Source organism: Notechis scutatus, chromosome Z (genome assembly GCF_049901735.1).
Source record: "Notechis scutatus isolate UNSWTSFEM ecotype Mainland chromosome Z, rNotScu1.2, whole genome shotgun sequence".
In the NCBI taxonomy this organism is placed as follows: Eukaryota; Metazoa; Chordata; class Lepidosauria; order Squamata; family Elapidae; genus Notechis; species Notechis scutatus.
Genome location: NC_142025.1, coordinates 110,564,393 through 110,588,367, shown reverse-complemented (window position 1 = coordinate 110,588,367; position 23,975 = coordinate 110,564,393). Strand labels below are relative to the sequence as shown.

Sequence of the window (23,975 nt, the reverse complement as noted above, 5' to 3'; positions counted from 1 at the left end):
AGACATACAATTAGCTTTGAGCTTCTAAGTCCCCCGAGATCTTTTCCTAGGCACAGAAAGTATCTTGTTTAGGTTTATTTATTTAGCGAATGGCAAATACATGGACTTAAAGTGGATCAAATGTTAATGTCCAGTCCCCCCCAGCCATTCAAGGACAGGGTGGTCTATGTTGAAAACAATCAGATATTGGGCCAGTGTAAGCTCTTGATGGTCATTCAGACACAATGGGATGGATATTTTGTCGAGGAGCACCAGAGTCACACTGAGCGCTATGGACAAGACCCCACTTAAACAAGGAGTCCTGGCAGGCACCATGTTGGGTATTGATCCTGTTCAGAGTTGAGCAATGCTGGTGAGGAAGGTCAAAACCTGGCACCTTTTGTGTAGGGTCAACTAGGGCCTGTATTTGGATGTTCAGCAGCCCACTTGACTTTCCACTGTGTGTTGATGTCAAAGTTGTTAGACAGCTGTTGAGCAAGTGCCAGAGAGGGCTTCCTGGATTTAAGCCTGCTGATTGATATGTGAGAAAGACCAGCGTGCACAGGAAGAAGTGGGTTTCTCATAATTTTGTTTGTACTCCTTCACTAAGGCTTCCTGCCTTCGTAGAGCTGGTCTGGTGGTGCAACGTGGCTCAAGATGGGGAGCCAGCAAGTAGGAGTAGATTTCATGCAACCGCTTATGATCCTCGTTATATCGTTCAGCCTAGCATCGATCTTGCCAGGGTGGCAGCTATGAAGCCAAACAGGGGTGCAGTATTCAGCTTTGGAGGAGACCAACCCTAATTCTGATATTCTGAGAGTAGAAGCTGAGGCTCCCCACCTTGATCCTGATCTGGTTTAGGTAACCCAGAAGGTAGAAATGACAAGTGAAGGGACATCAGTTGATCAAAACGCCAGTGACTTGGCTTGTTCTGATTTCTCAAGCTTGGTTCCCCACACACCCTGAAATGTGGATAATTCCTTCATATGCGTTTCTTTTCTTCCCTCCCAAACTAGGTGCCGAGGAGAAGATCTTGACTGAGTTTCGGGATTCCTGCCACCACCACGTGCCCCATGACTTTCCCCTGCAGGCCATGGTGCGTTCCTCTGGGAAATTGGTGCTGATCGATAAACTGCTTCCTAAACTGAAAGCTGGAGGACACAAGGTGCTGATTTTTTCCCAGATGGTCCGCTGCCTCGACATCCTGGAAGACTACCTCATCCAAAAGAGGTGAGAGCTTGTGCGGCAATGATGATGATGTCATCCATTCAGTTGTGTCCAACTCTGGGCGATTCGGTGGGCCAGGTCTCTTCCACATCTTCCGATCTTGCACTGCTTCTTTGATCTGAAGGTACTTTTTGAGTAAGACACTGGACTTCCTTGTTGTTTTTTCTCTTTTGAAGACATTTTTCTTCTCATCCAAGAAGCTTCTTCAGCTCTGATGGGATGGTGGGGAATGGAAGGATTTATATTCCTTGCAGACAGTCATTTGCATCCTTTTAGAGGGTTGTTGAGGCCCTTGGAAGTTTATCTGTGTCCTCAGGGTCATCTGAGTCTGCATTTTTTTCCTTTGGAAATCCATTGGGGGGGGGGGATTTTACAGAGGAAAAACTGCAGATTACAAGAACCAGGAGCACTACTCAGGTGACCCTGAGGACACAGATAAACTTCAGAGGGCTTCAACAACCCTCTAAAAGGATGCAAATGACCAGCTGTCTGCAAGGAATATAAATCCTTCCATTCCCCACTATTCTGAAAGAGCTGAAGAAGCTTTTTGAATGAGAAGCGAAACATCTTCAAAAGAAAAGAAAAAAAAAAACAAGAAAGTCCAGTTGCCTCCTGAAAAAGCACCTTTGGGACAAACATGACCTGGATGACTGAGAATCTCTACAGACTGCTTTTTTGAGTTTTTCTATGCTAGCTGGTATCAGTTTTGACATTAGCCAACTGTTGTGTTCTTTGGTGATTTACTGCTAACCTTTCCAAGTGTAATTGCTTTCTCCAATGAGTTGCCCCGCATGACATAACCAAAATAAGTGAGACTCGGTTTTATGATTTTTGCCTTCTAATGACATGCCTGGTGTTACATGCTCCAGCATGTTGGTCCCCTGTGCTGTCCAACCCCCTCCCCCAAACCAAATATTCCACAGCCTTATTTCATCAATGCGGTAACATCCATGCTTTCATGATCCTCCTCGCTGAGAATCTTGCCTTGCACCCTTTAGAATTCTTAATAGTATGATTATCTTCAAAACAGACAACTTCTTAAAAGCCGTGCAGTTATAACATACCAAAATATCACAGCCATGGAAGAAGGATTTAGAAAATCACAAATAGAATTACAAATAGAATAACAAGAGTTGGAAGAGACCTTGGAGGTCTTCTAGTCCAACCCCTTGCTTAGGCAGCAAACCCTATACCATTTCAGACAAATGGTTATCTAATCTCTTCTGAAAAACTTCCAGTGTTGGAACATTTGTAACTTCTAGAGCAAAGTTGTTCTACTGATTAATTGTTCTAACTGTCAGGAAATTTCTCCTTAGTTCTAGGTTGCTTCTGTCCTTGATTAGTTTCCAACCATTGTTTCTTGTCCTGCCGTCAGGTGCTTTGGAGAATAGCTTGACTCCCTTTTCTTTGCCCACGAGATATTGGAACACTACTATCATGTGACCCTACTCCTTTTTATTAAACTAGACAAACTCAATTTCTGTAACCGTTCTTCATATGTTTTAGCCTCCAGTCCCCTAATCTTCTTTGTTGCTCTTCTCTGCACTCTTTCTAGAGTCTCAACATCTTGTTTACATCGTGGTGACCAAAACCGGATGCGGTATTCCAAGTGTGGCCTTCCCAAGGCCTTATAAAGTGGTATTAACACTTCACATGATCTTGATTCTCTCCCTCTGTTTATGCAGCCTAGAACTGTGTTGGCTTTTTTGGCAGCCGCAGCACACGGCTGGCTCCTATTTAAATGGTTGTCCACTAGGACTCCCAAGATCCCTCTCACAGTTACTACTATTGAGCCAGGTACCACATATACATACACAATATATATTTAGTACGTTCAGGTAGAGGTGGCAGCATTTAAACGGGAGAAGTTAAGTGTTATGCAAGTTCTTCATACGATCCATCGTTACAACGTTCATTCAGAGTTTGTGGTAGCCAGGTTCTTTCTTTTTTAAAAAAAATATTGAATTAGAGACAGGTTTGTGGGCGATTGCAGTGAATACGGGTGGATTCAGATGTTGACATCGGTGTCTCAAGCTGGTTTTACAGAATTCTGTATCTTCCCTGCACAGGTATCTCTACGAGCGTATTGATGGGCGGGTGCGTGGCAATCTGCGTCAGGCCGCCATCGACCGCTTTAGCAAGCCTGATTCGGATCGCTTTGTGTTCCTTCTCTGCACCCGGGCGGGAGGTCTTGGCATCAACCTCACAGCTGCTGATACCTGCATAATTTTCGACTCAGACTGGAATCCTCAAAATGACTTGCAGGTACTTTCGGGGTCTCTGGGGTGGATGGCAAATCAGACGCCGGTAGCCAGAAACGTGAGGCTTGAAACATCCATTCTCTTAAGATTTGTCTTACCATTTGTCTGAAATAGCACTTAGACTTATATACCACTTTACAGCTCTCTATAAGCGGTTTACAAAGTCAGCATATTGTCCCCAAAAATCTGGGTCCTCATTTTACCGACCTCGGAAAGATGGAAGGCTGAATCAACCTTGAGCAGATCAGTTTAGTTTTAGTTTAGTTTACTTTATTGTCACTGCACCTCATACAACAAAATTAAATGCCATCCTCAGTGTACATTACAACTATAAAAATAAAACACAAACATACATCCTTCGCATTCTATACAAATTGAATTGAAAACCCCTGATATTGCATTAATATTGCACTTCTTCTTTGGCATCCTTCAGTCTCATAAGATTATGGAATCATGCTCTGAAAAGAGGTCCTAAAACAGTATCTAGTGTGGCTAAAAAGGCCAATTAGAGACTCGCAATCCCTTCCATACAGTCTATCTCCTGTCCAGCCCCCAGATTTCGCTGGTTCTGGCACTGCCTCTTTGCCTCAGCCTGCAAAACTAGTGTCTCTTTGAATTGGAGAAGGCCATGCTGCGTCTTTAGCTTTCAAGCTGAACAATCAGAGGTCAAAATTTCCTAACTGTTGATGTCCTTTCTCAGGCCTTTAGATCCCTCTTGCAGATATCACAGCTGTGGTCTACCTCTAGGGCGCTTTCCCTGCACTAATATGCACATATGTACTAATATGCGCTGTCTCCAAATATTGCAATATACAGTAGAATTCCAATATAGCTACTGACCTGGGATAGAAGCTGTTTTTCAGCCTATTTGTGCTTGTTTTTATTATCCTGTACCGTCTGCCAGATGGTAATCATTCAAAAAAAAGGGTTCCCAGGATGAGATGGATCTTTGAGGATGTTTTGGACTTTCTTAAGGCAACGGGAGCTCAAAGGCTCTTCCAAAGAGGGGATAATCCTCTGGGCAATGATGTTAACTCTCTAGAGTGCTGTCCTATCTGCCACTGTGCAATTGGCAAACTACACAGGTGCAGTAAGTTAAAATACTCTCTATGGTGCAGCGGTAGGAGGTCACCAGCAGTTTTTCATTCAGTTGTTGTTTCCAGTTCGGGATCGAACTGCTAGCAGTTAGCAGAGTTAGCCTGCAAATGCTGCGCCATCACAAATCTTTGTATAGAGTCTCCTGCTTGAACAGGGAGTTGGATTAGAAGACCTACAAGGTCCATTTCAACTCCTTTATTCTGTGAAGATCAGTGCATGATTTTAAGTGTGTCCTTTTTCTTTTTGTCTTGCTCTACTGATTAATTTTTTCTAACTGTCAGGAAATTTATCCTCAGTTCTAGGTTGCTTCTCTGCTGGATTAGTTTCCACCCATTGCTTCTTGTCCTGCCCTAAGATGCTTCGGAGGCCCAACTGTTGTGTGTCTCTTCTGGGTCTGAAGGATGCTCATAGGATTCATGGCTCTGTTTGTTCCCCTCTCCCCGCCCCCAGGCACAGGCTCGCTGCCACCGCATCGGACAGAGCAAGGCCGTGAAAGTTTACCGCCTCATCACTCGGAATTCCTATGAGCGGGAAATGTTTGACAAAGCCAGCCTCAAGCTGGGTCTGGACAAGGCTGTCCTGCAGTCCATGAGTGGGCGAGAAGGGAGCATCACTGGGGTAAGTGCTTGCAGCTGTCGGGGAGAGTAGGAAGCTGCTGAGAATAAAAGATGATAACCTTGGTGGAGGAGATAAGCCGGAACCCTCCCAAAAAGCACCGTGGGAGCCAAAACAAATCTGATGTGGGGAGGAAACAGCTCAGATAAAACACAGCCAGGAGTTTTATTCCCAGGACAATTGGTGCATGGAGAGTTGATGGTTGCATTCCTGCAGCTGATATAAAAGAATAGTTTTTTTTAACCTTCCTGCTTTGTCTGGGTCTGGTATAGATAGTGAGGAAGCAGGGAGGAGAAAGCCCACCAATCAGAAATTCAGCCTCCATGTCCCAAACTTAAAGGTGGAAGCTCCTCTTGCTTCTTGGGAAACCTACATTTGGGAGCATCTGTCTTTTGCAGAGTTGCACCACTGTCGTGTTAATACAAGGGAACAAGCAATGGCAATAGCACTTAATCTTATATACTGCTTTATAGTGCTTTACAGCCCTCTCTAAGTGGTTTACAGAGTCAGCATTTTGCCCCCAACAATTTGGGTCCTCATTTTACCCACCCCAGAAGGATGGAAGGCTGAGTCAACCTTGAGCTGGTCAGGATCAAACTCCTGGCAGTGGGCAGAGTTAGCAATAGCACTTAGACTTATATACCGCTTCACAGTGCTTTACAACCCTCTCTAAGCGGTTTAACAGAATCAGCATATTTTCCCCAACAATCCGTGTCCTCATTTTACCGAAAGGATGGAAGACTGAGTCAACCTTGAGCCTGGTGAGACTCGGACTGCCAAATTGCGGGCAGGTGGCAGTCAGCAGAAGTAGCCTACAGTACTGCACTCTAACCACTGCTCCACCACGGCTCATAAAATAAAAATACAATTCGTCTGATTATGTGGCCAGGCCTTAGAGGCCGAGGAGAAATACACCTTTGAAAACACAGATCACCTGGGCAATACGGCTGGGCTCTTATCATCAGAATGGGTGTTATTGATTTATTTTTAAGAGTGGGAATCTTATGATTGTGGGGTTTGGTTCCTGTTTATCTTACTGGCACATCAGGAATACAGGGTCATAATCTCCAAGTGACAGGAAGGAAGTTCAAATGTGATGCTCGGAACCCCAAATGTGTTTTTTTCCAAAAAGCAACTGGATTTTCTTGGATTTTGTTTCTTTTGAACACATTTCATTTCTCATCTAAGAAGCTCCTTCAGTTGTAACTCAACTAAGCTTCTTGGGGGAGAAGCAAAATGTTTTCAGAGAGGGGAAAGGGAAAAAACACATACAAGAAAATCCAGTTGCCTTTTAGAAAAAGCATCTTTGGGACATCCATGATTTGGGTGGTTGAGAATTTCCATAGACCTAATGTTAGGAAGTACAGGCAGTCCTCGGCTTAGCAACAGTTCATTTAGTGACCATTTAAAGTTGCAATGGCACTGAAAAATGCGACTTACGACTGTTTTTCCACACTTACAACCCTTGCTGCATCCCCATGGTCACGTGATCAAAATTCAGGCGTTTGGCAACTGGTTCATATTTATGACGGTCACAATTTCCCAGGGTCACGGGATCCCCTTTTGTGATGTTCTGACAAGCAAAGCCAACGGGGAGAGAGCCAGATTTGCTGAACAACCATGTGGCTAATTTAACAGCTGCAGTGATTCAGTTAACAACTGCAGTGATTCAGTTAACAACAGTGGCAAGGAAGGACATAAAGTGGGGCAAAACTCACTTAGCAACTGTCTCACTCAGCAACAGGAATTTTGGGCTTCCTTGTGGTTGTAAGTCAAGGACTGCTCATGTTCCTTCATAGGAAGAGTTGTGGAAGCTCCAGAAGAAGTAGTGGGTCAGTCATGCTTGGGATAAACCCATGTCCATCATCTGACCAAAAAAAAATTATTATAATTTGCTACTATTGCAATTATGATTGACTGATTGATTGAATTTAAAAGAAAAAAAAAGCAGACTCAAAAGGGCAGAGTCGATGGACAACTAGTCTTTTTCTGCCATCAGTTTTCGACGTTTTAATGTGTTGCTTCAAAAGTCTTTTTTGATTGCACAGCTGGGCTTTTCTGCATTGCTCCTGACTCTAAAAGCAAAAGAGAAGAGAAACATGATTTTTTTTCTCCCCTTTCTTTCGCACCTCTACAGATTCAGCAGTTTTCGAAGAAGGAGATTGAGGATTTGCTACGCAAAGGGGCCTATGCCGCCATTATGGAAGAGGATGATGAAGGGTCTAAGTTCTGCGAGGAAGACATTGACCAAATCCTTCTTCGCCGCACCACCACCATTACCATTGAGAGCGAAGGGAAAGGATCCACCTTTGCCAAGGTATCCATATTCCCTAATTCCGTTTGAAAATAATCTGGTCTTCAGAAGATTTAGGGTGAGGCCAACTCCATTCAGAGAAGGCGGATGGACAAACGTGTCTGGAGAACGAAGGAGGAATCAAAATATCATCTTTATTCTGATCAGTAAGAGGTTGGGCATTAATAAGGGTTTAAAGAGATTTTCCAAAGTGCTTCTGAACCTCTGCAACTTCAAGATGTGTTGATTTCAAGATGGCTGCTTGGGGAATTCTGGGAATTGACACCCACATATCTCGAAGTTGCTGAGGTTCAGAAACTGTGGCCTAAGAGTTTACCGAAATACAGTTGGTCCTGAGCTTACGACAGTTCATTTAGTGGCAAAGTTACAATGACACTTAAAAAAAGGGATGGGATCATTTTTCACAGTTATGACCATTGCAGTATCCCCATGGTCATGTGCCAGTCTTTTGCGACCAGTCTTTTGCAACCTTCCTGATAAGCAGTCAATGGATAAGAAAGATTCCCTTAACAACCGGGTTACTAAGGTATCAACTGCAGTCATTCACTTAACAACTCTGGCAAGAAAAGTTGTAAAGTGGGGTGAAGCTCACTTAACAAATGTCTCACTTAACAACCAAAATTCTGGGAACCCTTGTTGGTCGTAAGTCAAGGACTTACCTGTAAGCTGTGGAATTTCTATTCATCTGCCCTTCCATTTGCCTCCCTCCTTTGTTTCGCCTCTACTTCTTTCCCAGGCAAGTTTTGTGGCCTCTGAAAACAGGACAGATATCGCTTTGGATGACCCCAACTTCTGGCAGAAATGGGCCAAGAAAGCAGATTTAGACCTGGATCTCCTGAATAGTAAGGTGCGTTGAACTGGGAAGAGGAATGCAGTCAACTTGCATGATTGGCTGGCCGAGTAATAGAAGAATCAGGAGAAGAATTGCATGAAGTTTAATTTCTCATGGCACAGAATCCTCGTCATGTGGATGGCATAATTTTCTCTGCTCCAGGACTAGATTCTCTAGAGCAGGGGTGTCATACTCAATTTCATTGATGACCACATCAGGGTTGTGTTTGACCTTGGAGGGAGAGCACTTGGCCAGCTTGACGTCATTCGTAATTGGGATGCGAAGACAGGCTCTTGTGCTCCGTTTTTGGCTGGGATGACCTCCTGCAACTCTCTATCATTGAAAATGGAGCTTGGGAGGAGCACACGTGGCCCTCCCAAGCTTCATTTTTGCTGGCCAGATCTACGGGCTGATCCTTCGCTGTTTCCAGGGCGGCCCCGCAAGCCAGATCTTAAGCACCCCGCAAGCCGGATTCAGGTGGCGGCAGCAGCAGGGGGATGGAGGGGGAAGAAGGGATGGTTTCACACATGCGTGCTTGCTCATCACTTGCATGGCCCAGTTCCCAATGGTTTGCAGCCTGGCAGTGTGTCATGGCCCAGGGATTGGGGACGTCTGCTCTAGAGCAGGCAGTAGTCCAGTTACAATTCAGGGGTGTTACACTCGGCTGTCTGGTTTGCAGATGACATAATGTGGGATGGAAGAGTTAAAATCCTAAGAGACACAAGTTAAATTCAGGATGTCCTTGATCAGTTGAAGCAGGGGTGTCAAACTCGATTTCATTGAGGGCTATATCAGGGTTGTGTTTGATCTGAGGGGCCCGGAGGGCATGGTGGGGGCGTGGTGTGGCCAGGGGCTGGCTCTCGTTGAGGCTCCATTTTTGACCATGACCGTCTCCTGCAGCCCTCTGCTAGCGAAAACGGATCATGCAGCCTCCCGGGCCTCCGTTTTCACTGGTAGAGGGCTGCAGGAGGCCCTTGCGGCTGAAAACCAAGCCCAGGTAGACCTTGCTGGGCCTCCCTGAGCTCCATTTCTGCTGGCAGAGGCACCATGGGCCAGTCCCTCACTGTTTCCAGGGTGGCCCTGCAGGCCAGATCTAAGCACCCTATGGGCCAGATCTGGCTCCCAGGTCTTGAATTTGACACCTCTGAGTTGAGTGGGGTTATGTTCAGAGTTTTGCAGCATAAATTTAGTGCCAAAAAAATAAACACAGATGGTTGATGCTTCATTTAACTTCTTTATAAACATATTAAGTAAATTTTACAATACCAGTTGTAGATTTCTCCAACATGGAGCAAACTCAAACAGAAGTAAACATGTTGCAAGTGCAGAGCAGAACATCAACTTCAGCAGACCAGCAAAACAGAGAGAGAACTTCTAGTTTCACTTTCCAGGTCAGCTCCCATTGGCTGGTCTGTTACCATGCCTACTCACTGACTCTGTTAACTATGTCTCTGCCAGTATGTGAATACTCTGACAGATTAAAGAAAAATACAAGATCTTCATGCGTATTAAATTTTTCAAATATGAAATTCAATGCAGGAAAATGCAAAGGTCTTCACTCAGGAAAGAGAAGCTAAATGTGCAGTGTAGGATGAAATATAACTGGCTTTACTGTGGTTCTTGGAGGTGGGGGGATTATGAAAAAGTGGTTGATTACAAATTCAGGCTAAGCCGAGACTGTCACATAGCTGTAGAAGAAACAAAACCGGTTTCCATGCAGCGTCAACAGAAGCTTTCAAATCATGGGGAAGGAATAGTTCTGTTTTGTGAAATATGGTCAGACTTTATTCCTAGAACTGTGTCAAATCTGGGCATTAGTTTTATGGAGGATTTGGGCAAACCAAAACAGGCTGAAGGAGCAGAAGGGAGCAATCAGAAGTCTAAATTATGTTATAAGAGATTGGAAAAAAAATAGAAAGTTTCAGTTGCCAAAAGAAATCGAAACTCAAGAGGTGTTTCCTTTAAATAGAGAACATGGAATAGTGTGAGAGGTCCTTGGTGTATTTTCTGAGCTTGATTGTTTTCCTGCAGACATTTCAGTACCCAAACTAGGTAATGCTATCAGTGCTAATGCTGGTACTAATTAGCACTGATGATGTTACCTAGTGTGGGAAATCCCAAAGGTGCCCCTTTTAAAGAAGCAACTGGACTTTTGAGTGTTTTGCTTCTCATCCAAAAAGCTTCTACAGCTCTGACTGGATGGTGGGGAATGGAAGGATTTGCAGACAGCTGGTTATTTGCATCCTTTTAGAGAGTAGTTGAAAAAGTTAAGAGGTTTATCTGTGTCCTCACCTGAATACCCAGATTGCATAGCTAAAAGTCCATTCCACCCCACCCAGTCAGAGCTGAAAAGTTTCTTGGATGAGAAGCGAAACATCTTCAAAGAAAAAACACAGTTGCCTCCTGAAAGAGCACCTTTGGGACAACCATGACTGGGATGACTAAGAACCTCCATAGATATTTAGTTTGGGAAATGAAACATTTGCAAGAAAACAGCCAAGGCAAGAGAGCACCAAGGACCCCTCGTTTCAACCCTGAGCTACAAAAATTTCCCTTAATAGGTATGGGATAGTGTTTCTAAATTTTAGAAAAGCAGATTCCAATTGGATGTTAGGGAAAACCACCTTTTTTTTTAATAATAGCAGCTCAACTGTGGGATGAGTTAGCAAAAGCAGGGCTCTCCAAACTTGGCAACTTTAAACTCTTGTGGAATGTTAAGGCTCTGACTAATGAATCTAAGCAAATCAGAACTCTGAGACTAGAATCCTCCTCAAAGATCTTCTTTACTGAGTACATCATATCAGCACAGTTCTAAAGGAAAACCAACTCTAAATCTTTCCCATGGGCTTCAGTATAATTAAAATAGGAAATAACCCCATTCCCAAGTTAGGTCACATTAGCCAATTGGGGTAATTGGCGGGCTTTCCAGGCACTCTTTCCCCAACCTTATCCGTTGCCAGTAGAGATGACCTTGGTTCACAGGAGAAAACACTCTGTTGTGTCTAGTAAGGCATTCCAGTCTCCTTCCCCCTCTGAGGAACAGAAAAATGGCTGCTGCCAGGTTCGGTTCGAAGTTGACAAGGGCTCCAACTCTCAGAATTCCTCAGCCATCTTGCCTTGGCTGGCTAAAGAATTCTGGGAGTGGAAGTCCAGAAGTCTTAAAGTTGCCAAGTTTTGAGACCTCTTAAGCAAGAGGATAGACCATGGACTGTTCAGCAAGAAAAAAACTGAGCTATCATGGTTGGTTGCTTTAATCTGCATTCCTATGCTGAATTGAACTTGGGATTCTATGGTCTGAAAGACCATTTCCATATCTCAAGATTCAGTGATGGAGAGGGCAGAAGTGAGAATTGTCTATGGAGGAATTGACATAGATTCAGAGATCCATAGGGGAATTGATACATGTTCAGAGATCCAGAGGGGACTTGACACACGTTCAGTGATCCAGAGGGTTTTTCTCCACTTCCTGCAGAACAACCTGGTGATCGACACGCCCCGCATCCGCAAGCAGACCCGCCACTTCAGTACCCTGAAGGATGATGACCTGGTTGAGTTCTCCGACTTGGAGAGTGACGATGATGACCGGCCACGCTCCCGGCGCCACGACCGACACCACCATCCCCTCCACCATTCGTGCAGGCGCTTGACTGCTTCCAGGTGGAGAAACAACTGCTGGTCTATGGGTATGTGGCGTGGAGGGAGGCCTCACAAAAAAACAATAGAGCGCATGGAAAGGAGGATTATGGGAGTTGTGGGGGAGGATGTGTGTGTTGGTGTGTGCTTTAATCCAATTCCTTGGAGAAAGGGGGAAGGTGGGGAGTATCAGAAAGGAAGGGAACTTGGACAAGTCCAACCCTATACCATTTCAGACAAATGGTTATCCAATCTCTTCTTTAAAATTTCCAGTATTGAAGCACCCACAACTTCTTGAAGCAAGTCGTTCCACTGTTTAATTGTTCTAACTGTCAGGAAATTTCTCCTTAGTTCTAGGTTGCTAGGTTATTGAAAAGCTGCTCAAGGAGAGAAAGTCATGATGGATTGTCCCAACGGTGTTTTATTTTCAAGAGGCAACTGGACTTTCTGTTTTTTTCTTTGAAGATGTTGTTCTTGCTTCCTCCACCACACCCACCCCCACGCTCCCCAAGAAGCAAAGGTTCTAAGTGTATAGTTGTGGTTGCTGAAAGAGAACCCCTTGATTTCTGTGGTAGATAGGGCTCCCATAACACTGGCACTGATAATGTTACTTAGTTAGTGTAATGAAATGCCTGCAAGAAGACAGGGCAGCTGAAGAGACCACCGAAGACCCTCCCTCCCTATCCTTATTAGCCACCTGTGAGCAATGTCTCTGTTCATTTGCCTGGCAGCTGGGGCCGTTGGAGGGAGATCCTGTCACATGGACGTTTCAAGCGGCGGATGTCTGAGCGGGACGTAGAGACCATCTGCCGTGCCATCCTGGTCTACTGCTTGATGCATTATCGGGGTGACGAGAACATCAAAGGATTCATCTGGGACCTCATCAGCCCGGTTGAGAATGGCAAAGCGAAGGAGCTTCAGAACCACTCGGGTAAGCGAGAGGGAAGGGGCTCCTTTTATAGAACTTAGAATAACTTCATTGTCACTTTGAATGTACACTAATCAGCATACATTAAAATAAAATTTCGTTACATGCAGCTCTCAAAGGGTCACCACCTCCAATATACACTACATGAGCATGAGGGGAAATATATATATTTCCCCTCATGCTCATGTAGTATATATAAAGTTAATAACAACGTTTCAGCAGAATCTCATCTGCCATCATCAGGCTTCTGTATTGGAATACAGAAGCCTGATGATGGCAGATGAGACTCTGCTAACGCTACTACTAACAAAAGAACTACAATGACGTGGGAAAATACCGAACCAAGCCAAACACCATACATGTAAGTACCCTGAAAACTTAAGAAAACAAATTATATATATATATATATATATATATATATATATATATATATATATATATATATATATATATATATATATATATATATATATATATATACATATACATATACATATACATATACATATACATATACATATACATATACATATACATATATATGTGTGTATATATATATGTATGTATGTATGTATATATATATATATATATATATATATATGGTTATTCGGGTTTTCTTCAGGAAAGCCTTGCGGGTGCAGAACAGATGAGCTGGCAAGGCAGGTGTCGGGGTGTGCAAGGCTTGGCTGCAACTGTCTGAAGGAGTGGGCAGAGTCTTGATTAGGGATTGTTTTGGGGGTATGGCTTATATTGGGCCCACATGTAAAAATCAAGCTAGAACTCACTTTCAGGATAGGTCGTATTTTTGGGGAAACACGGTATGGCACAGAGAAACAACACAGTCTAGTTTGGACATACGCATGTACATGATGAGAAAAGCAAATTTTGTGAGGTTACCAGACGGGTACAGCCCAGGGAACAGCTGTTACAGAATCTGATAGTCCTGCTAGAAATACTTCTAAACCTCCTCCCAGAGGGGAGCGACAGAAACAGACCATAAAGTGGGTGTGTGGGGTGTCTCTAACAATGCTTTGAGCACTAAGCCCATAGCGCTTATAAGCAGCATCCTGAATAACAGGAAGCGAGCTTCCTATAATCTTTTTGGCTGTCCTTACCACTCTATGGACTTTCTATATGAGGCACCGCAGCCACCAAACCAAATAGTGACACAGTTTGTTAAGGCGCTCTCTGTAAAAAGCGGATAGGCAGAAGGAGAAAGGTGTGCTCTGTATCACCTCTATTGATGTCCTTTGAGAATGTTACCCACACCTTAGTTGTCCATTTTGCTGAGAAGGAAGACTTTGATCCAAACTTGAGATTTTGGCCGCCTTAATCCTTTGCAAGGGTGGGGAGAATTTCGGGTGGTGGACCCTTGGGAAATGGAATAATATTGGTTCCACTAATGTCCCTTTGCTGTTGGTGGGCCCTTAAGTGGCTCCCTCTGTTGTGTCTTCTGTGTCTGTGTCTGTGAGTTGAACTACTCTGCAAAAGCTGGGGTGACCTAATCCCTATTGCACTGGTTCCATGTTGTACCTAGCCCCTGCTCTGAGCTCCCTTCCTGTTCCTCGGGCAGGCCTGTCCATCCCGGTTCCACGGGGCCGCAAGGGGAAGAAAGTCAAGTCTCAGACCACGTTCGATCTCCAGAAAGCAGAGTGGATCCACAAGTACAACCCGGACACTCTCTTCCAAGACGAAGGCTACAAAAAACATCTCAAGCACCAGTGCAACAAGTAAAGGGGCGGGGGAAGGGAAGTCCAGCTCGGGGTGCCTCTGTAAAGCCAGTACAAGCCAACCTGTAGATCCCAGTCTTTTTCTATACAGAAAAAGGGGAGTTCCAAGATGGTAGGCAGATAGTGACAGATTCCACATTGTTCCTCAAAAATTCTGGTGTTGTCATTTTCTCAATTTGCTATTGAAGAGGCGATGACTGGTCCACTGAAAAATAATTGCATGGTGGTATTGCTGTCTGTTCCATCCATATTTCTCTTTCTTTCTCTTTCTCTTTCTCTTTCTCTTTCTCTCTCTCTCTCTCTCTTCTCTGTCCCACTTTTATTACTTTATACATAACTCAAGGCAACAAATGTACATAATATTCCTTCTTTTCCACTTTTTCCCCCACAACAACAACTGTGAGGTAGATTGAGCTGAGAGAGAACGACTGGCCCAAGGTCACTTGGTCAGCTTTCATGCCTAAAGTGGGACTACAACTCCCAATCTCCTGGCGGTTGGCCCAAATTCACCCAGCCGGCTTTCATGCCTCACACGGCCTTAGAACTCACCATCTTCTGGTCGTTGGCCCAAAGTGACCTAGATGCTTTTACACCTAAAGGTGATAGCCTAGATACCAGGAGATGGGGAGTTCTAGTCATATCTCAAGCACAAAAGCTGGTTTGGCACCAGGAAACCGGGAGTTCTAGTCCTGGTTTCCTGGTCCCAAGCCAGCTTTTGTGCCTGAGATGTGACTAGAACTCCCCATCTCCTGGTTTCTAGGCCACCACCTTCACTACTACACCAAACTGGCTTTTTAGTTCATATGTCTGTAAAAGCTAGGGCAATTGAGAGCTCCTTGCTGCTTACAGGTGGATGTGCCGCTGTTTGTGAGGGGGACTTTTGCCCTCATCACTGACTTAACAGTGGAGACAGCCAATGTCTTGCAATGTGGGTGGGTGCAATTTTTCAAACGATGCTTGGTCCTTCCAACAGAAAGGCATTATTTTCTTCCTAGGGTGCTGCTCAGGGTCCGAATGCTTTATTACTTGCGTCAGGAGGTGATCGGGGACCAGGCAGAGAAAGTTTTGGCAGGTGCTGCGTCCAGGTAAAAATGTTCACCTTTATACAAAGTTGGCTTGGGGGGGTGCGTTCTGTGTGTGTTTTTTCCAATTACTGACATGCCACCTTTTTATTTCTGTACGACGACTTTGCAGTTATAACAAATCAAGGAGTTTGGTTGGAATAGAAAGCGGGCACTGATTGACTCAGTGGATTTCGTGACAGAAACCTTTTACTTTAAGGGTGTGTTTCTTTGATTCCTTTTTTAAGAAGAGGCATGGACAACCATTTGTGTAGAGTCTCCTGTTTGAGCAGGGGGGTCGGACTAGAAGACCTCCAAGGTCCCTTCCAATTCTTGTTATTCTGATTTTTAAGGATGCCCACCCACCAGATAATACTTCCTTAACAATGAGCCCTTGTAGTATCCCCTTAGCAACTTCTTACTTGTTTTCTTTATTAAACATATTTTACTTCACCAAATCAGTCATTTTATTAGAGAGATTTTTTTACCCTAGCAAAAGAATCCCTCTTATTCTTTTTACTGTTGTAAATGGATTACTGCGGTGCACCTACAGAGCTGTGATGGTATAGTGGTTAGAATGCAGGCTACTTCTGCTTCTGCCTGCAGTTTGGCATTTCGAATCTCACCAGGTTCAAGGTTGACGCCCGAAGTGGGTAAAATGAGGACCCAGATTGTTGTTGGGGACAATAGGCTGACTCTGTAAAACCGCTTAGAGAGAGCTGTAAAAGCACTTTGGAGCTGTATATAAGTCTTAAGTGCTATTGCTATCTGAGGACAGTCCACTCCATTCTACGACTGTGAAAGCAGAGTTAGGATTTTGGAAAGTTGCCTTGGTTTCTGTTTAACGTCTCACAACACCTTTTGTTTTGTTTTGTTTTTATTTCCCATCTTAATTCCTGCAGCGAAACTGACATCTGGTTTCCACTCGTGGATCAGGCAGAAGTCCCCACAGGCTGGTGGGACACAGAAGCAGACAAATCTTTGCTTCTTGGGGTCTTCAAACATGGTGAGTAATAATTTCTGATGGCACAGTGGTTAGAAGGTTACATTGCAGGATAACTCTGCCAACTGCCAGCAGTTCGATTCTCGCCGGCTCAAGGTTGAACTTAGCCTTCCATCCTTCTGAGGTGGGTAAAATGAGGACCCAGATCATTGGGAGCCATATGCTGACTCTGTAAACTGCTTAGAGAGGCCTGTAAAGCAGTATGAAGCAATATATAAGTCTAAATGCTATTATATCTAGACCTGAAAATAATTATATCTAGAATTCAAGTCTCAATTTTAGACCTGAAAATAATGTTGAATCAGACCTGGTTACTCTTGGATAGGAGACCTCTAAGGAATGCCAGGGCTTAACCAGGAAACTGACTTTATAGTCTAACCTCTGCCTAAGATTGCACGGGTACATAAACTGTTGAGGTACTGGTGTTTGGACTTTCCTTCAGGCTACGAGAAGTACAACACCATGCGAGCCGACCCTGCGCTTTGTTTCCTGGAGAAAGCTGGCCGCCCGGATGACAAGGCCATTGCTGCTGAGCACCGACCGGATGTGGGAGAAGGGTGAGAGCCACTGGGGTCGAGCTGAGCCATTCTCAAGGCTAGGGGATGGGGGAAGAATGGGGGCGATGGGTGGTGGGACGCACACCCATGATGACTTGCCATGCTAATACCGAGGCACTGAGAGGGACAACTGTCCCTGAATTCAGGTGTCTGTGAGTTAAAATTGCTTCTCACGGGAAGTCCTGAGGTGTGTCTAGAAAGTGGGAGAAGGATGCGGGATTTCCACAGCAATAATTGACTAGTTCTTGTGTCATTGGCAGGGTGGATTTTGACAAGGACTGTGAGGATCCAGAATATAAACCCGTTGGAGCCCCTGCCAAGGAACATGATGAGGAGGTGGGATTCTAAACCCAATTGGAATTTTAATATAGCCCATAGCAAGTTCCTCCAGAACTTAAAAACCAAAAACTGAGGTGTTTTAAACCAGGGGTCTTCAAACTTGACAGCTTTAAGACTTGTGGACTTCAACTCCCAGAATTCCTCCTCCAGTCATGTTAGCTCAGGAATTCTGGGAGTCAAAGTCCACAGGTCAAACTTGCCAAGTTTGAAGACCCTTGTTTTAAACCCATTGCCTTTCAAACCTAACAGATGCTTGTTTTTATTTGTTTACACCAGCCCGATCCCAGCGACTCCTGTCAAGGATGTACTTTGGAACATGTGTGTGTGTCTCTGAATGTTAGAATATCCTTCAGGAATCTCACAGGTGTTTTTATCAAAAGGCATTTGGACTTGTTGTTTTTTCCCCTGAGGAAGAAAAAAAAGATGTTTCGCTTCTCATCCAAGAAGCTTCATTGCTTCTGGCAGGATTGTAGGAAAGATGGAAGGATTATAGTTCTGACAGGATTGGGAGTGGGGAGGGTTGAAAGGATCATATTTCTTTGCAGTCACTCCTTCCAATTCTCCCCCTCCCCCCCCCACCCCCGGCAAAGAAATAGCCTTCCATCATTGCCACCATCTTGCCAGAAGCAATGAAGCCTTTTGGATGAGAACCGAAACATCATCTTTTTCTTCCTTCTTCCTCGGGGGTGGGGGAGGAACCAAAATCTAGTTGCCTTTTGAAAAAGCACCTTCGAGACAACTATGACCTGAATTACTGAGAATCTCCACAGCCATCCTTCAGGGTGAATTAAACTATGTGCAGATGGATCAAATAAGGGGAAACTAGCTTCTAGGCTGCCTTTGCACCTTTCAAGGCTGCTTCCTCACCCCACCCCACCCATGCTATTTGGGTGCCGGAGGGAAGTTTTAAGAGCAAAAAAGGCTGCTTCATGTCTCACAAAGCAAACTAACGGGGAACAATATTTTTTCTTTGGCAAATTTTGAGTTATGGAGAAATACGAGGGAAACATTCAAAAACTTCCTCCTGCTTCCATATTTTCACTAGCCGGATCCTGTTTCCACAAGCAGAGCAAGCTCAAGTTTATGACAATTCTCCTCAGCCAACTCACCCTGGCCAACTCGCTGCAGGACAAGAATTACTCTAATGTCAAATAAATTCTGGAATAGAATCATTAAAGAAAGGATGAAAAAGGAGAGAGGATGAAATGGAAATGGCAAAAATTAAAATATTTTTTTATTTAATTTCAATAATTAAAAAGAATTGTTAAATTGCTCTGCAGCAAGTTGGCCGTGGCAAGTTATCCCATTCCATTGTGACTCAAACCCCAACAATAGTGATACTCGGCAATCCAGTTTGATAGCACTAATCTCTCCTCCATTCCAGGGCGAAGCACTAATGATGATGGATGAAGACATATCGGTGGTGGATGGGGAGGAAGGTAATTATTGATTATGTGAAAGGGTTTGGTGAAGAGGTGAGCTTCATAAGCATCTACCTCAGGAAGAGGGTCAAGAGGAGGCCTGGAGGATGCAAGAGTCACACAGCCATCCTTATCATCGTTTTCTAGGTCAGCCAGGGAATCTTTTCTGGCCTCCAGCCTCTGCGCTCACTGCCCGTTTGCGGCGACTCATCACAGCCTTCCAGCGGAGCTACAAGCGCGAGCAACTGAAGATGGAGGCCGCAGAGCGGGGGGATCGGCGGCGGCGGCGATGCGAGGCCGCCTTCAAGCTGAAGGAGATGGTGCGTCGAGAGAAGCAGCAGAGGTAATCTTGGGGGCCTCTTCCCCTTCATTTTGGGAGAAGCTGGGTAAGGGGAGATACTATATTTTTCCGTCTATAAAATGCTACTTTTTCTTTAAAATATTTACTTGAAAATGGAGGGACATCTTATACACAGGAGGCTGAGAGGAGAAGGCATGGCCCATCCCCATTCTCCAGCTCTGCCATACATGCCATATGAGCCTCTACCTTATATGCAGCTCTATCATTCCTCTCTGCTGTAGTTGTTTTCTGTATCACGTTGCCACTCTAGGTTTTATTTCTATTGGTCCTGTGATGCATTTCCTGCTCTTATATTATTCGCTTTCTAATAAGATGGCTTCTGCACAGGGATGTCTTGTAGTGTGCTTACTTACCATATTTTTCGCTCCATAAGACACTCCTGACCATAAGACACACCTAGGTTTAGAGGAGGAAAACAAGAAAAAAAATATATCTTCCTTTGCCTCCCAGCATCCATCCCGTACTCATTTGACTGGTGTCCTGGTCAGCTGAGTGATGGCTGGATGCCGGCCTCCCATAGCTCTGCTGATTAGTGGGCTGGCCAACCAGAAACTCCACCATTGTTGCCTCCCATCAGGGAACACTGGAGCCTTCACTGTTGAGCAGCTGATTGGCAGTTGGATCAGCCTCCTGGAATACCGCTGAGCAGCTGTTCCAGATGGCGGGGACACTGTAAAAGCACCCCGCGCCCTGGTCTGAGATGCAATATTCGCTCCATAAGATTTCCTCCCAATTTTTTTTTGGGGGGGTGGGTGAGTGCGTCTTATGGAGCGAAAAATAAAGTACTTACTCTACATGAAACATGGGGGCATCCTATACATGGGGGCGTCTTATAGTTGGAAAAATACAGTACTTGAACCTGCAACTGAATTCCTCATCAAGAATCAGGACCAAACGTTAAGTTGCAGTCAAGATTTATTGCTCAAGCCTATGCAAAAAAAATATATGGTGAACTAAAGCTCAGTACAGGTGGTCCTCGACCTACAATCGCAATTAAGCCCAAGATGTATGTATGTTAAGTGAGACGTTTGTAAAATGAGTTTTTCCCCATTTTATGACCTTTCTTGCCACAGTTGTTAAGTGAACCACTGAAGTTGGTAAGTTAGGAAACCGGTTGTTAAGTGAATCTGGCTTCCCCATTGATGTTGCTTGTCAGAAGGTCGCAAAAGGGGATCCCGTGACCTTGAGACACAGCAACGGTCCTAAGTATGAGCCAAGGGTCCTAAGTATGGTCATAAGTCATTTTTTTTCAGTGCCATTGTAACTTTGAACAGTCATGAAGTGAACTGTTATAAGTCAAAGACTACCTGTATTGAATTGGCGCCTGATAAGAGTCCATGGAATTCAAGAAGGGTTAGACTTGGAACCATTTGTGGGAACATAATGATTCTAGCCTGATGACTTGCTTAACGCCACCCTCCAGCTCTACCCACTCTTCTCCTACATCATCAGTCACCGAGTTGTTCATACACTTTTGAGTCAGTTGCCTTGCCTTAGTCCAAAGTAGCTGCATCACTGAAGAGCAGGGTTATCAAACTCAATTTCATTGAGGACCACATCAGGATTGTGTTTGACATCAGGGGGCGGGAGTGGCCAGCTCAATGTCATTTGTGTCGGGCCAAGGTGGTCCAAGCGCTCTGCCAGTGAAAATGGGGTCCCGAGCTCCGTTTCCAGCTGCAACGGCCTCCTCTGTTTTCGTTGGCAGAGGCACCATGGGGCGGTTATTCACTGTTTTCAGGGCACAAGCCTTGAGTTTGACACCCCTTGCTGTAGAGAGAAAAGTTTTTTTTTAAATTGTTTACTGGGCATTCTAGACAAAAGTCAGATGAGTCATTCAGTCGATCAGCAGCAAGCAAGACCACGTTGCCAGTTGGTTCAGTGTGCCATGAAAGGAGTTCAACGATCATTTGTATCCAAAGGTGGACACGCCGTGAGCAGTCGGACTTCTATCGCGTGGTTTCCACGTTTGGGGTGGAATATGATCCAGACACGATGCGGTTCCATTGGAGTCGGTTTCGGACCCTCGCCCGCTTAGACAAGAAGACCGATGAGAGTCTAGCCAAATATTTTCACGGTTTCGTGGCCATGTGTCGACAGGTGTGCCGCCTTCCTCCTGCTGCAAGTGATGGTTAGTAGCGGAGTCCGGAATGGGTAGAAAAATCTTTACAATTAGCCTGAGCACTGGGTTAGGATTAGCAACCTCTGATCTTGAATTCCTCGAGTAGTCTTCCCGCTTTAATTGCTGAAAATTCAGACCTGGGATCCAACTCGGGAATTGTGAAGACAGACAACCCCACAATTTTGAGTAGGGTCAGGCATTTTGTAGGAAGTTAAAAAAACCTTGAATTTAGCTTGATTCCACTGATTTGATGGACTTGTCCGTATTATTTTATGGTAAATTAAGCTTTTGTTTCTCATGTTTTTGTGGTCAGCCAAAGTTGGCCTAGTATGCCCTTCGCAATTGGGCAGAAATCTTTTTACATAGATTTTATTCATTAAGCCCGTGCAGATTTGGAAAAGAACTTGAAGAAAAACAGTTGTGAGCTTAGCACTTTTCTTTGATATTTATTATATATTTAATGTCAAGGTCCCGACTTGTAAAATTTCTCCATTTTACAATATCTCTCTTTCCTCCAGGTTCTGCATGAGCCTGACAAACAATTAGAAATCACTTGTTAAAGTTAATGCAACTCTAAAAGCAGTTGCACCTTTTTTGGGGGGGGGGTGTTAAGATTGAAGCTTAAAAAAAAGAGTTTGCTTTAATCAACAGGAGTGGATAGACTATACTCTTGTGACTTCCCATGTACTTCTAAATTGTTTTAGAAGACTGGGAAAGGAATGGAGGGGAAAAAAAGAAAACAAGGATGTGAAAGGAATGGACTGGGAAAGGAATGGAGGGGGAAAAAAGAAAACAAGGATGTGAACAAAGTCAATTAGCAGCTTTTCTAATAAGGGGCAATTTAGAGAACTCTGGAAAGAAGCTTTTCAAAGCATGCAAATAGACTTTATCGTTGAAGTAAGGCTGGGAAGTCATCCTTATAGATTCCAAGATTCTCTTTATATTACCCATCTTGCATTAAGTATTTCCCATTTTTTAACATTTCACTTCTTTTTAAAAAAAATGGCAATAAACTGTCCGCTGGTATTGTTTGAAAGACTCTGTGAGTCTTGTCCATGATCTTTGGAGGTCAGTGGGACTAAATCGGGGTTTCTAATTCCGATCACGTTGGAGATGTGAACAGAGAGGGTTTCAGAGACAAGTCTCAAAGTAAACCATAAGTCACTGGTCTCCAAACTTTCTGGCTTGGCAAACTGGTGAAAGGGGCAGAGGGAGGTGGGGACAAGGGCGGGAGGGAGGGAGGGAGGGAGGGAAGGAAGGAAGGAAGGAAGGAAGGAAGGAAGGAAGGAAGGAAGGAAGGAAGGAAGGAGAAAGAGTGAGAAGGAAATGAAGGAAGGAAGAGGAGAGAAAAGAAGGAAGGAAGAGAAAGGAAAGGAAAGGAAAGGAAAGTCTGGTCCACGGAAAAACCTTTCTCCAAAGAACTGGTTTCTGGAACGGGCTGCAGTCCTGCACTGGTCATAGTCCCGAGGTTGGGGACTCCTTCCATAAAGCAGCATTTCTGAACTTCAACAGTTTTAATATAGGTGAACCTCAGTTCCCAGAATATCAGAAGTTTACTAGAGTTAAATTACGCACATCTTAATGTTGCTAAAATTGAGAAACAGTGCTATAAAACAGCAGGCCCCCCACCAGGGACCAGTTCCGTGAAGAGAAGTTTTCCGTGGACCGGAGGGGGCTTGGTTTTGCGTGCTGCCTCCATCTCATGGATGGGGCTTCGCTTGTTTGCACGGACTGGTTGCTGGCATGCCACAGACCGGTGTTGGTCTATAGACCAGTAGTTGGGAACTCCTGCTGTAAGGGCTTCATACAATGGGCCGGGAGAGATGAGGTGGAATAGAGTAGAAACAAGGTAGGAAAAGAGTGAGAAGCAGAACGATTCCAGATTCTACCTGGTTTTCCCATTCCTCTCCAGAGTCTCCAGACCCCACCCTCTTCATTGAACCCATCACGGAAGAACGGGCCTCCCGCACCCTGTACCGCATTGACCTCCTGCGCCGTCTGCGGGAGCAAGTGCTGTGCCATCCCCTCTTAGAGGAGCGCCTCGCCCTGTGCCAGCCTGCTGGGCCCGAGATGCCGCCATGGTGGCAGTGCGGGCGCCATGACGGGGAGCTGCTGCGGGGAGTGGCCCGCCATGGCCTTAGCCAAACCGACACCACCATCATGCAGGACCCTGACTTTTCTTTCCTGGCGGCTCGGCTCAGCCACCTGCATAGTCGGGCAGGAGGCACAGGGACACCCCCTCTTCCACCCCCAGGGCCAGCCCAGCCTACAGGGCTACCCCTTCCAGGGGTCAGCATGGCGGCTGTTCCGTCCCCCCTGCTCCTCGCCCCACCTTTGAATGAGCCACCTGCTCCGCCGCCACAGCCGCTCACCTTGCCCCCCAAACCCGAATCGGCCGAGGACTCCGACTCCGAACTTGACCTCAGTAAAATTTCTGCTTCATCGTCATGTTCGTCTTCCTCAGCTTGCTCCGACGACAGTGAGGGTGAGCTGTTTT

General features: G+C 45.0%; 1 protein-coding gene and 1 non-coding gene across 2 annotated transcripts in view; both read left to right on the top strand.

The window, feature by feature from the left end:
• CHD8 (chromodomain helicase DNA binding protein 8) overlaps positions 1-23,975 on the top strand; it is an 87,629-nt gene that overhangs the window by 52,843 nt on the left and 10,811 nt on the right. Inside the window, 17 exon segments of the mRNA XM_087945262.1 lie at positions 996-1,209; positions 3,276-3,471; positions 5,016-5,183; positions 7,318-7,497; positions 8,231-8,341; positions 11,799-11,954; positions 11,957-12,009; positions 12,691-12,890; positions 14,461-14,617; positions 15,613-15,702; positions 16,581-16,684; positions 17,124-17,238; positions 17,499-17,574; positions 18,962-19,016; positions 19,146-19,341; positions 21,279-21,487; positions 23,391-23,963. Of these exon segments, the coding sequence (XP_087801388.1) occupies positions 996-1,209; positions 3,276-3,471; positions 5,016-5,183; positions 7,318-7,497; positions 8,231-8,341; positions 11,799-11,954; positions 11,957-12,009; positions 12,691-12,890; positions 14,461-14,617; positions 15,613-15,702; positions 16,581-16,684; positions 17,124-17,238; positions 17,499-17,574; positions 18,962-19,016; positions 19,146-19,341; positions 21,279-21,487; positions 23,391-23,963 (2,853 nt within the window).
• Positions 17,321-17,429, top strand: LOC113422801 (small nucleolar RNA U6-53/MBII-28). The gene has a single exon (XR_003372302.1). It is a non-coding gene; the product is annotated as a small nucleolar RNA U6-53/MBII-28 (small nucleolar RNA).